The sequence below is a fragment of the Monodelphis domestica genome, chromosome 3 (assembly GCF_027887165.1).
Source record: "Monodelphis domestica isolate mMonDom1 chromosome 3, mMonDom1.pri, whole genome shotgun sequence".
Lineage (NCBI taxonomy): Eukaryota > Metazoa > Chordata > Mammalia > Didelphimorphia > Didelphidae > Monodelphis > Monodelphis domestica.
In genome coordinates, this window is record NC_077229.1 from 20,839,248 (window position 1) to 20,853,268 (window position 14,021).

General features: G+C 39.7%; 2 protein-coding genes across 2 annotated transcripts in view; one reads left to right on the top strand and one right to left on the bottom strand.

Annotated features, from left to right (window-relative positions):
- LOC100030931 (acyl-CoA dehydrogenase family member 11-like) overlaps nucleotides 1-14,021 on the top strand; it is a 41,758-nt gene that overhangs the window by 11,255 nt on the left and 16,482 nt on the right. The window lies entirely within an intron of this gene.
- LOC103093560 (ubiquitin-fold modifier 1) lies at nucleotides 492-2,683 on the bottom strand. Its single transcript, XM_016432548.2, has one exon. It carries the CDS (start codon nucleotides 2,534-2,536, stop codon nucleotides 2,279-2,281), a length of 258 nt encoding a protein of 85 aa, XP_016288034.1. The 5' UTR covers nucleotides 2,537-2,683; the 3' UTR covers nucleotides 492-2,278.

Below are 14,021 nucleotides of genomic sequence, written 5' to 3' on the forward strand. Positions count from 1 at the left end.
CCTCATGCCTGCTTGATTCGCACAACACAGTTGCCCCACATATCTCCCATTAATCTTTCAGCGCTCTGGCCCATGGGAGGTATCCTGCAGCTGTCAGCTCCCCACATGTTCTCTTGTTTCTCCTACTTCTAATTTCTCTGTTTGTTATCTTCTTCTAGAGAGGTATTAATGGAGCTCGTGACTCCCCACGCTTTTAACTAGTTGTCTCTGAGTCTTTATTCTCCCTCTATCTATAATCTATTCATCCCTATTCCTCCAGCCTCCATTCTCCTTCTCAGGTCACCACCCACAAGTAAACTCTATAGGAACTGCAGGCGGTTCCTACACTTATCACATCCCAGATTCAGTTTAAACGGTTCACAATCACCAAAGTGTGCCACATATCGAATTTGCATCTATCCCAACCAGACTACTTTTCTTTTCTTTTTTTTTTTTGATGTAATTTACCTTTAATGAATTTGATTCACAAATATTAACAAATTCAAACTTAATGTCAGTCATTTCATTGCACCATTTTATTTTTCTGTTGTACATAAATACAATCATATTTTGGCCTATAAACAGTATTAAAGTATAACTTAATTAATTGGAATGCTTAGGGCAAACTGTGAAACTATTGGCTAACCTTTTCTGGTTTAATTCTTCTAGTTAAAAAATATAATAATCTATTTTTCTGCCCTAATTTTTTTTTTGCCTTTTGTTAAACTTACTGCATTGTGATGGCTAAGAATCTTGCTGTGCCTTAGTCTTCATTAAAAACAACCAAATCTAGCATTTTAATGTCAAATATAACTTTAAAAATACCAAAAACATCCATTAGAAAATACACATGGCTAGATAAGTTGCAATTTTTCATATGAATCTTTTGCCTTTTCAATGAATATCAGGCCAGAAACAAAATAATCATGGGATATCACTAAAAACAATTAATATAAAACTTGGTTTAGTGGTACTAATTTATGCATTTGCCAAACACAGCTGTTCTCACCAGCTGCATTTGACTACAAAGAAACAAAGAATTTAAGCTGCTTTTCTTTCTAAGCATTGATTTCATAACCACATACAAGAGCCAACATACTACAAATATCATGTTCGTGCTTTAACATTTTTCTATATTAACCTAGTATCTCTTTTTTTTTTCTTATAGGTTTTTGGGGAGACATAGATGTTTTATTCTTATAGTAGTTTAAAAAATATATCCTTGGCTTTTCTCTGCTGCTTGTTTAAACAATAGTATTCCTTTTCTTCTCCATTCTGTTCCTTCTCCTTTATTCCCCTTTGACTTCTTTGGCACCTGTTCTCATTCTTTCTGGATTTTTTGAGTCATTTTGATGTTATTTCTAATCTCTTGTATGACTTACTCCTTTCTTTCTTACCATTTCAGTTTTGACTTGACTTTTCTGTTTTCAATGATCATGATGCTTAAACAAACTCCCTTCTCCCAGCCAGCCCCCTTGAATTTTGGCCTCAGCACTCTAAAAGAGATAAAAGCATTTTCTTGAGCTTTGCATGATTTCAAGTCTTGTCAAAGGTGTCTTTTTCTTTTCAGACTTCAATACAGAATAATTCACATCAAAAGATCATAATTAAATTAGAATTCTTAGAATATAATCATGAAGGGATAAAATTCAGTAACAGAAATATTAAATATTCTTTAAATCCCCACTACTAAGTATATTTGATATATAGGGACGTCGGTAGACTAGCTCACTGGAGATATCATTTTCCCTAATTGGGATAAGTTCATAATGTTCAATAGATAAATGGTACTTTCAATTTAACTGAAAATCCAAATAAGAAACTGGAACCAACTGAGACCTAGAAAACCTAAATAGTAATAAATACAAATATTTAAGTGTTAATCAGTTCATGTTATTCTTATCTTAAATTGTACATAAAATATACATATTTATTCACCTATATGTTTTCAGGCAATTATCATTTGTAACTCAGAAACAATGATTTAATCTATAGTTGACATGATTTGAAAATCAAGAAATTTTAATATTCTTATTTCATGGGAAAAATTTGTTCTTAGTAATATCTTTCTATTACAGAATTAAATTGAAACTCCTTTCATAATGAGGTAGCAGTGGAGACATTGGCTTCTTTCTTAAGGCAGCTGTTTTATACATGAGATGTATTCCTTCTTTAATGTAAAGGGTCAATGCCCTTATAGGAGTAAGTACATAAAATTGTAGATAGTCTGAATGCAATGTTACAAAATAAATATCAATGTTTATTCTCAAAGATAATGGTAAGTTCCATTCAGCAGACATTAAAAACTCCCAACTCGATCTCGAGGAATTATTCGGAGTTCTGAGCCATGCTTTAGGAAAACATTCCCAGCAGTCTGTGCAGGATTTATTCCTATTCCATCATTTGTAATTATAGCACTTGTTGCTGCAGGAACTTTAAATTCTTCTGCAGCAAACTTTAAGACTGCTGTGAAAGGAGTATTTTCAGGAACACTAAGCACTTTGTAGGGCAGTCGCGGATCCGAGGTCAGTGTAATCTTAAAAGAAACTTTCGACATGGTGAGGGCTTGGGTGGTCCTAGGCGAGCCTGACAGTGGTGCTCCGATCTTTCCTTCCGTTCCACTTTTCGCTGTACTCTCAGCCAAGACAGCTGCCTTTTTTCCTCCCACCTCAGAGCATCCACGTCTCCCTCCGCTGTCACTTGAGGACCTGGGGCTTTCCTCCTCGAAGCTGCCCGAGATAATGCCAGACACACAGCTCCAAATTGTCCATCTTTGCAACAATCTTGAGGCAGAATCCTCCAGGAGAACTTCAGCCTTTGCTTTTAGGACCCTACATGGGTCTGTATGGGAGAAAGTAACTCGTAAGTGAAATTCGCTGTCGCTGTTTTAGATCAGGCAGAGCTTATGGAGGCTGCAGAAGCCCAACCAGACTACTTTTCAAAGGTACATAATTAAATTTAGTTCAGATCTGATTTTCATAACCAAGTTTTAAAATACCGTGAAAACTCATTTTTTTAGGATACTCCCAACTCACTAGACTTTCCCTCTATTTTACCTTCCAATCAAACGGCAATTTTTTATGCTCTACCACCTAATAAAAATAAATACAGGAACCTAACAGATTGGCTAACATGACAGTTATGCAAAGTAATGAATGCTGGAGGGGATGTGGCAAAGTAAGGACATTAATTCATTGCTGGTGGAGTTGTGAACTGATCCAACCATTCTGGAGGGCAATTTGGAACTATGCCCAAAGGGCGATAAAAGAATGTCTGCCCTTTGATCCAGCCATAGCACTGCTGGGTTTGTACCCCAAAGAGATAATAAGGAAAAAGACCTGTACAAGAATATTCATAGCTGCGCTCTTTGTGGTGGCCAAAAATTGGAAAACGAGGGGATGCCCTTCGATTGGGGAATGGCTGAACAAACTGTGGTATATGTTGGTGATGGAATACTATTGTGCAAAAAGGAATAATAAAGTGGAGAAGTTCCATGGAGACTGGAACAACCTCCAGGAAGTGATGCAGAGCGAGAGGAGCAGAACCAGGAGAACATTGTACACAGAGACTGATACATTGTGGTACAATTGAACGTAATGGACTTCTCCATTAGTAGTGGTGTAATGTCCCTGAACATTCTGCAGGGATCTAGGAGAGAAAACACTATTCATAAGCAGAGAACAAACTGTGGGAGTAGAAACACCGAGGAAAAGCAACTGCCTGACTACAATGGCTGAGGGGACATGACAGAGGAGAGACTCTGAGCGAACACTCTGATGCAAATACTAACAACATGGCAATGGGTTCAAGTCAAGAACACATATGATACCAGTGGAATCACGCGTCGGCCACAGGGGGTGGGAGGGAGGAAAAGAAAATGATCTTTGTCTTTAATGAAAAATGCATGGAAATGATCAAATAAAATACTATAAAATTAAAAAATAAATAAATAAATAAATAAATACATGAAAGTCTACACTTCCCAGTGGTAAAATTGCCTCCAACATTCTCCTTTTAACAATATTTATTCCAATAGCATTTCAAACTAATTCCTACATCTCCAATCTCTAGTTTATTTCCTTCCTTATAATATTAGAATTCAGTATCAACTGTTAGACTTTGAATTACTGCCAATTCTCCTATTTGCTATGACATTGAAAAAGACAAAAATCCTTTAAGATACATTTTTTAGCAAATATAAAAATACTTTAAAGAACAATTAAATTCTGGAAAATATTTACAGAAATAGCCCAAAGAATTTCTCTAAGTAATTATCACATTCAGGTCCAGAAGCGCACTTAAACAAATTCTCTCCTTTTAAAGAGGACAAAAAAATAAAAATTCTAAAGAATTCAAATATATGAAACCATACAGATTGCAGTAAAATTTCTGATTAATACAGGAGTGATTAAACCTTCACTTCAAAGTTTGGGAAACATTTGATTAAGTGTGCTAATAACTTATTTACCTTTAATTTGAATCCCCAGTTTATGGAAGTTTTTCTTTAATATTTCTGCCAACTTTATTAATCAAAAGAATGGCCTTCCTTTCCTGGCTGTTAAAACAATAAATCTAGCTTTAAAAAAACCTTCCCTTCTGTCTTAGAATCAATGCTGTGTATTGGTTCCAAGGCAGAAGAGTGGTAAGGGCTAGGCAATGGGGGTCAAGTGACTTGCCCAGGGTCACACAGCTGGGAAGTGTCTGAGGCCAGATTTGAACCCAGAACCTCCTGTCTCTAGGCTTGACTCTCCATCCACTGAGCTACCCAAGTGCCCCCGAAATCTAGCATTTTGAGAGATATCCCTGATTTCCCCTGTCAAATAAATTTCTCTTAATTTAAAGTTTAAGGAATATAAATTCAGAACTCACTACATAATACCTCCAATTTCATAAGAATTCTTTAAAAAGACAATTTAGGGATATACAATTCCTAGTTAATTTACAATACTATAAATTCTCTTTAACCCCTTATTCAGATCTCTCTCTTACTCCAAAACACTCAGCATTTGTGACAGAGAGACAGAGAAGGCTTTAAAACATAAATCACAAGACACCCAGAGGTTTTCTTTCTAAAAATCCTAGCTTGTGCACGCAAACCAAAACACAGTTTCAAAGAGACAGACATCATACAGCTAACACTCTCCCATAACTCACACAGATGCAGACAACCAGAAATTGCAGCTTTTAAAAATTCAGAACTGGGGGCAGCTGGGTATCTCAGTGGATGGAGAGCTAGACCTAGAGATGGGAGGTCCTGGGTTCAAATCTGGTCTCAGACACTTCCCAGCTGTGTGACCCTGGGCAAGTCATTTGACCCCCATTGCCTAGCCCTGACCACTCTTCTGCCTTGGAGCCAATACACAGCATTGATTCCAAGATGGAAGGTGAGGGTTTAAAAAAAATTAGAACCAATTTTAAAAGGCATTCCATCCTGCAAACTTAATTTGGAGCCAGCTTCATTTTTATGCAATTTCATCCTGATTCAAGATGACCTTTCTTGTGGCCAGTAGTTATAGGGGTTGATTTTATTAACCTAAAATTAAAGGATCTTTACACAAAAATTAAAAAGCGTGTTCTTACCTACTAACGTCGTGGCAGTCCACAAACCAACTGTATATGCCCTGCTATCCATGTTCCTTTGGCATGTTCTTATCACTAACCAAATTTCCCATCACCAAAGGAAATGACCAAAACAATAAATCGATGAGTTCTCCCAAGAAGTGATGGACAAACATTTATTCTTTTCAAGGAAAAACAGCTCAACCCCCTTCCCCCAGAGAAGTTTCAGGAAGGATAGATCGATCACTCACTGAGATCTGCAGGGGCCAAGCTAGGTTGAGGCAAAAGCCTTCCTAGGGACAATACTTCAGTGGGATGCTAGAGAGGAGGAGTGACTTCCACTTCCCAATCTCCTCACCTGCTACCGTTCCTGTTAACCCTTAAAAAACGAGGTGGACAGTTATCCTATAGACCCCTGAAAACGAAAAGAGCTGGTGTGTGCTCAGCAGAATGGCTTATTTCTTTAAAAGAGAGAATTAAATCCCATGTGTGAGGAGCTTGAATAGAGCCAAGCCCCCAGAAGAGGGAAGAAGTTACAGATTTTTCTAGTGTTTCAAGACAAAATAGGAAGGGGATCTAAGGGATCTTGGAAAAACACAGCACTACTGAAGTAGCCAGCAGGACCAAATCTTTAATCAGGAAAGGAGAGACCCAATAATCGGCCACTTCACGGAGCAGAGCTCCAGATTCTACGCAGAGTTGAAATCTTGGGGCTCTGGGAGAGTATCTTGGAGAGGATCACCATGCTAGAGGATTGGCTGCGGTATCAGGGGCGTGCACTGCAGTGGAGACTAAATGAATGGTTCCTGCACAGGTGCTGCTCTTTTTAGGAATAATAATAATAATAATTTTTTATTATTATTTTTATTATAATAATAATTTTTAAAATTATTTTTATTAAAATAATAATTTTAGGAATAATAATTTTATTATTTTTTATTATAATAATGTTTATTATTTTTATTAAAATAATAATTTTAGGAATAATAATAATAATAATTTTTAGGAATAGATCTCACAATGGGGGAAACTTCTAGGACAAAAAGGATACTTCACATATGATTAGATCTTCTAGTCCCACCTAACTGGGATCATTAATTACTTGAAGATCTATTATTCTGGCTGACACCTGTGAGTCTAGCATTTCCCTCCTGGTGAGTTCTCAGGGGATAGGGGCAAACTTGGGGTTCCCAAAAACCCAGTTGACAGAGAGAAAACTTCTGCCCAGAAACAGATGTTCATTAGCTCCTTAGAATGTAAAACAGGTTTTAACTTTGATTGCATGTCCCTTGCCGTTATCTGCTGGAACTCATTGACCTTTATATGTTCTAGAGTAGGACTTCCAAGATATGTGCCACTCTTTTATGAGATTAAACAATATCCAGATTTTAAAGAAATTACTTTTTTTTTTAAACCCTCACCTTCCATCTTGGAATCAATACTGTGTATGGCTCCAAGGCAGAAGAGTGGTAAGGGCTAGGCAATGGGAGTTAAGTGACTTGCCCAGGGTCACACAGCTAGAAAGTGTGTGAGTTCAGATTTGAACCTAGGACCTCCAGTCTTCAGACTTGGCTCTCAATCCACTGAGCTACCCTGCTGCCCCAAGAAACAACTTTTTAAACAGTATGTCTATATGATTGTTTACCAAACTTCACCTTATTATGAACAGTATCTAAAAATGAAACAAAATTATTACCAAATTTTCAAACGACCTTTATCCAAAATTGCTTAAGTTCCCCCCCTGCATTGTTTTATCCAATATCAAGTAATTAAATTCCATCTTAAAAGTAATAACAATGATAGTTAAAATTAGGACACTGATTGCTGGAGAGTAAACCTTTTTATGTTGCAGTAAAATGACACAAACTGGATTTTAGTCAGGCCCCCCACTTTTTCTTTTGAAACCATGTATTTCCTGGATCACACTTTTAGTCAGCACCCTAAAGACAATTCTATTTGAGTCCTATTAATCACCCCTCTCTCCTCTGCCAAATGAAATCAAAACAAAACAAACAAAACAAAACAAAAATCCAACTCTCTCTGACCTGTTTTAGAGCCTTTTCAAATTGGCAGCCTCATCTCTCCTTCCCCCAAACCACTGCCAAAGGTTGGAGACTGCAGGAATCAAAAAGAAATCTGGTCATTTTCCAGTTCAACGGGGAGGGCTGGGAGCTTCAAGTCCCATTTCAAAGGAAGAAGACAGTGGCTAACCCAGAAGTTAGCAAGGATGTGTTACATTCTTGGAGAGCTACATTCTAATAAAATGATTACCAAGATGCCTATTTTTACTTTACCTGCAAGAGACTGAAGACTTTCAGGCAGTGTGGGCTCAATTGTTAGAACTAAAAGTTAATTTCACCCACTCTAGTACAATATCTCCTGAGGGGAATAGAGATGGCAATGGACTCCTCTCAGGGAAGTTTATCAGGCTGAGGACATAAGAAGTGACACAGAAACTGAAATCTAAGAGCAGTATGTAACCTTCTTCTCTGATTGGCTGAAGAAAAAACATGCAGATACCTAGGATTGAAAATGTTCTCTACTCTGATTGGCTAGGACCTAATATTTAGCATAATTAGGGATTGCTGACCTGTGTTCTGATTGGTTCGCTTCTGTGTGTAGATTGTAACTCTCCAGTGACAGCCAATGGTGAACGAGGGGAGGGACCAGTTTTCCTCAGGGATCAGGGTAAAAGAAGAGCTGTGAGGAGCTATTCTACCCTCAAATGCATTTAAGGCTAGTAATGCACTGACTTCTGAGCCTCTCTTCCCTGGAGAAGGAAGTAAGAGCTGGCACCAAAAAGAGTTTCTGCCAGAGTATCCAAAGATGGCAAACTGGTGCAATTTTGACATAACACATTGCTTTTAATTAAAAATAACAGAGAAATTTGACTTATCCTAAATACCTGGCTAAAATGACTCCAATCCCACGTGGATCAAATCCTGATCACACAGCATACTCAAGTAATACTGAGAATTTTAGCACTAATTTCTACAAAGCCTAATCACTTTAAGGCTTTCACTCTCTGCTAATCTAATTAGCAGAGTTAAAAATAGATTTTTTAAATAATAAATTATAAAATAATTTTTATAATATTAAAATTTTATAATTTATATTTTATAATAGAATTAAAAATAGATATTAACTAAATCAAATCTAAGGTTGTTTTTTAAATAACTGTTAACAGAACATTCTCTATTTGCATCGGAATCACCTAAAATTCACAGGTCATGATTTAGAAACTTTACTAATACATTTGTCTCTAATTAATTTTCTATAATCATCTCTAATTCCCTGTAATCCCTACAGTATTGGCCATTACCTGGAGATATAAGAGGGGAAGAAAAGATTGCCTTTTTCAGAACATTACTCAAAATACAAAACAAAGATTTTCAAAATTTTACAAAGAAACCCCCCCAAGACAAGCTCCCCAATTAGAAAGACACATAGATTAGTGAAATAGAATTTTTCCATGACTAGTCATTAATTAGACCTTTTTTTTTCCCCTGCAATTTGCAATATTGGTAAGAGCCAAATTAACACATTATCAAATATTTATTAGCGTAAGCCCTATCACTTAAAAAACCCCAACTAAATTAAAACAATTTTCTAGCTGAAGTTATTACAGATTTGATGTCAGATGTCATAGTGTAATACCAGGCCTTAATAAAAAAAAATAATGTTTGCAGCTGTGTGACCCTGGGCAAGTCACTTGACCCCCATTGCCTAGCCCTTGCCATTCTTCTGCCTTGGAGCCAATACACAGTATTGACTCCAAGATGGAAGGTAAGGGTTTTTTTTTTCTTTTAATAATGTTTGAATTTACTACAGGATAAGGAATTCTTAAGCAAACTATACTTAGTCTCAGCAATTTACTCCTCAAAGGTGACTTGACTGAGGAAACAAAGTTTTAGCTGCCATGTGCAAGCTTCAAGAAAAGCTATTTTGGTTTCCATACCAGGCCCAGAATCCTGGGGTTATGGCAGGGGGTAAGTCTGAGCATTGCCTTCTAGACAAGATGTTGACTTTTCAGTCTGCCCTTTTGCATTTAAAAAAAGACAACAAAAGGGGGCAGCTGGGTGACTCAGTGGTTAGAGAGACAGTCCTGGAGTGAGGAGGTCCTGGGTTCAAATGTGACCTCAGACATTTCTTACCTGTGTGACCCTGGGTAATTCACTTAACCCTGCTTGCCTAGCCCTTATTGTTCTTCTGCTTGCAAACCAAATCCATAGAATTAATTCTAAGGCAGAAGGTAAGAGTTGTTCACTTTTAAAGCAAGAAGACAAGCTTTCAGCTCCATTTGCCCCATCTGCCTCCATTACCCACCTTTCCCCCATGAAATCCTGAGGCTCACCAGTCAGTTCAGTCAGCTCCAGCATTATCTGGGTTAAAACTCACAAGAAATGCAGATACACAAAACCATATATTGAACGTGGCCCACAGAAGACACGCAGAGATGACACAGCATTCTTATCCATAAAAGACCTGTTCATCAGACACAGGGAGGGACTTCTACTCCCTCCATATTATTAATCAGAAAAGGAATTAATTATTCCACATGGAAAAAATGTAATGTGGGCCCAGTGCTGGAGTGAAACTTGTATGGGAAGCAAAAGGATTTATGGTCCCTCCAGACTGGGCGCCAAACCGTTGAGTACAATTACTTTGAGAGAATGGTTTATGGGTAGTGTAGGGGGGGGGGAGGGAGAGAAATGGGTTACAAGCATGTGAAAGAGAGGTTTTGCAAAGACACAGTTGGCTCAGCCACATGCTGTGGACCAGATGAGGCTGTGTTCTGCAATATGGGGAAGGGGATAAAAGTGAACAGCTGCAATGCCTGGGAAGCTCTGAGACTTCCTGTTGCTGGGACTATCTGGAGCTGAACCTTTTTCTCTATCTCTGTGAACTGAGGAGCTTTGGGTTTCCTATTCCCTGAAGTTGAAGATACCAAATCTGGTGTTCCTCTCTGGAGAAACCCTTCATGGCTTGCGATTCAACATTGTTTCCTGAATACTGAAAGTGTTCCCAACTCTGAAGATCGGTGATGAGTGGGTCTGTACAAAGTGCCTGTGGTGGGCAGGCAGACCAGAAGCCAACTTGGGCTAACCCTGAAGTAACCCTAACCCTCCCTTGTCCACTATGTGTAGGTAGGAGGCAATAATACTTGCAGGGGTTGGGTCTGAATGGCATAGCGGATGGAGGACTGGCCTTGGAGTAAAGTTCTGCTTCTGCTTCTGACTTCCTCTAGCTATGAACCTAGCCAGAATCTGACTTCAGACACCACCTCTGATGATGGCTGCCATGTATCCTCAGACTGCAAACCTAATTCTCCGAGGTTCTCTGGACAGAAGCTGGACACCTTATTGACTAACTGACTGGGTGTGGAGTTGGGCTTTTGGTTTTGTTTTCAATAAGCTTCTGTTGATGTCTTCATGAGACAGTTGTTTTTCAAAGTGTTAAGGGTCAGGTTTTCCAGCTTGACTTTTAGCTTATGTGGCTGCCTGAGGAGGAGAAAGAGGATGAGAATGATCAGGAGGAGGATATGGAGAAGGAAGAAGAAGAGGAGGAGATTGAGGAGGAGGAGAGAGAGTTTGCTCCATATGAAACAATTCCAGGACAGAAATAGCTAGCACCCCTGCCTGTCCTGAGATATGGGGTCAATCCAACCCAGTGGGACGGTTTTGTGGACAGCAACAAAGTTTGGATGACCCTTTACCCACCCCCACCCTGAGGAGGGCCAAGCTCCCCTTGCCTGCATTCATTAATTGCTACTTTTGACAGGCAGAGGAAGCCTGGCAGGTGTGGGCATGGGAGCTTCTGGGAAAAGCCTAGGGGTTAATGACCTGGGCCAGGGAATGGCAGGGGCTGTAACTGGCAAGCCTGGTTGCTGGCCCTTGTCAGGGTCTGAGGGAGGATGTCCTTCTCTGAACAGGAACAGGCAGTCAACTTCAAAGCTGCTGTTTTTGTCTGAATCTGAATTCACCATCCCTTTTAAACAGTTTTCCGTTCCCTTGTTTGGCTGTGTGGTCCTGAACAAGTCATTCATGCTCTTTGGGCAGCTCTCTAAGACTGTTAAGTTGCAAAAAAGGTCCTGACCAGAGAAGGACTTCCATCCCCTGAGCCTAAGACATTGATGAAAGCCCTGCATTTACATCTGGCAGAAGCAGGTAGCTTGAAGTCCATGCAAGGACTGGCCCAGACCTGCCCTTTAGAAAGGTCCCTGGCAGCTGGATGGAGGATGCACTGGAATGGGGAGGGCCTGGAGGGCAGGGAGACCTACCAACAGACATGGCAGCCATCTGGGTGTGAGGGATGAGGGTCTGCCCCAGGGGGATGACTGGGTAAGGGGGAAGTAGGGTGAATATGAGAGATGTTGTCAAGGGAGAGGAGACAAGACTTGGCAGCAGATTGGATCCTTCCTCCCAGAACAGTAATATTCCATTCTGTTCTCACATCTTCATTTGTCACTGAAGGCTTTGAGGCAGAGGAGTGGCATGGCCAATCCCAAGCATGCATATAGAAGGAAGATTACTCTGGCAATGAATCTGATGGATGGGCTGGGGGTGGGCCAGGAGAGAAGCTAATGAGTACCTGGGTGGCTGAGGGAACAGAGAGCAGGGGACAGCTGCAATATCTTGCCTCAGCATCTCCTTCCCAGAAACATCAGCAGAGTCAGGCCCCTTCTTCTTCCTCCAAACCCCATTCATCCTGGCCCCTTGCCATGTAAGATCCCAAAGAGAGCTGGAAAATACCCTAGATCTCTATAAAGCTGCCTCATTTTACAAATGAGGAAACTGAGGCACAGAGCAGTTATGGGATTTACCCTGTATCACCCAGGTAATAAGTAGCAAATCCAAGGTTTTAGCCAAGCTGTCATTCTAAATTCAGCTTCTGACCTTTGATGTATCTGATATTTTTAAGTGATGGAAAATAATCGTAGTATCCATGATGGGGCATTTTCAGTTTTATAGGACTGCCCATGACCTTGGGATTCTGGGGGTGGCAGAGGGCCGGCAGTACTCAAATTGTGTAAAAGGTAAGATTCATGTTCATTTGGCCATCTTCTTTTCTTTCTCCCCCCCCCCCCCCCTTTTTAACTCTAAGAAAAGCCAAAGTTATGTCTATCAGACACCACCACTTCCTTCTCTTTTCCCTTTCAGTTCCTCCTAAGAATGGGTTAATGGGCTGTTCCCTGCCCCTAGAGGGACTCATCCTCCTTTCAGCCCCACTTCCTGCCTTATCATGCTTCTCACGTCTTCAGGCCCATCCCATAATATTACCAGGCAAGAAGGGAAGAAAAATGATCCAGGAGACAAGCAAAGTATCAGGTTCAATTCCAGAGGACGAGGGAAATGTCAGGCAGCCTGCATTGATTATCCCTACACCTTTCCCAGCTTTCTCCTCTTCCTGTAATCCTTCCCTTAATAGCTCTCCTCTTCCTCTCTACCCTTTGAAGGTGAGATTCCTTCAGCCTCCAGCTCTGGGCAGTAGAAGCTGTATTCTAAGTAACTAAGGCAGGATGAAGAAATAGCACAGAGGTGCCCCCAGAGCATAGGCCCCAGGGCCCACAAAGGCTTCTAATGTCAGACAGCATGACTGCTGCCACCACTGGAAATGCACACTTCTGAGGCTTGCTGCACTGTATTGAGAGAGAGAGAAAGAAAGAAAAGGTGGGAGGGAAGGAGGAAGACGGGGAAGGAAAAAGAAGGGGAACGAAGGAAGGAAGAAAAATGAAGGGAGGGCAGGAGGAAAGGAAAGAGGGAAGGAAGAGGAAAAGAGGAAGGAAATAGGGGAGGGAGAGGAATTAGAATGAGGCTTTAAGGGAAGGGAGGGGAAAGACGGAGGAAAGGAGAGAGAAAGGGAGGGAGGAAGGAAAGCATTTATTTTTATTTTTTACTTTGACTTTATCACACATAGAAACAATTTTTTACAATTGTTTTTTGACATTTTGGGATTCACATTCTCTTTGCCCTTCCTCTCTCTCCCAAACTTCCCCCTTAAGGTAATAAATGGTATGTTATATGTTATACCAGTGCTTTCATGCAGCACATATTTCCCATGTCATGACATAACACACATTACACATACATTAAAAATACCTTGAATGAAAAAAAAAGGAAAAGATGCCATATTTTGATCTGCCATCAAATTCAAACAATTCCTTCCTTGACTTGGGTAGAATTTTTTATTATGAGTCCCATGGGGTTATCTAGGAACTTGTTTTATTGATAATCATTTAGTCCTTCACAGATGATCATCCCATAATATTTCTATTTCTAATAAAAAAGAAAAGAAAATCAAATTAACAGTATCAAAGATGAGAAGGGCAATCCTACCTCCAATGAAAAGGAAATTAAGGCAATTATTAAGAACTACTTTGCTCAATTACATTGGCAATAAATATGACAATCTAGGTGAAATGGGTGAATATTTACAAAAATATAAGTTGCCTAGATTAACAAAAGAGGAAACAAAATTCTTAA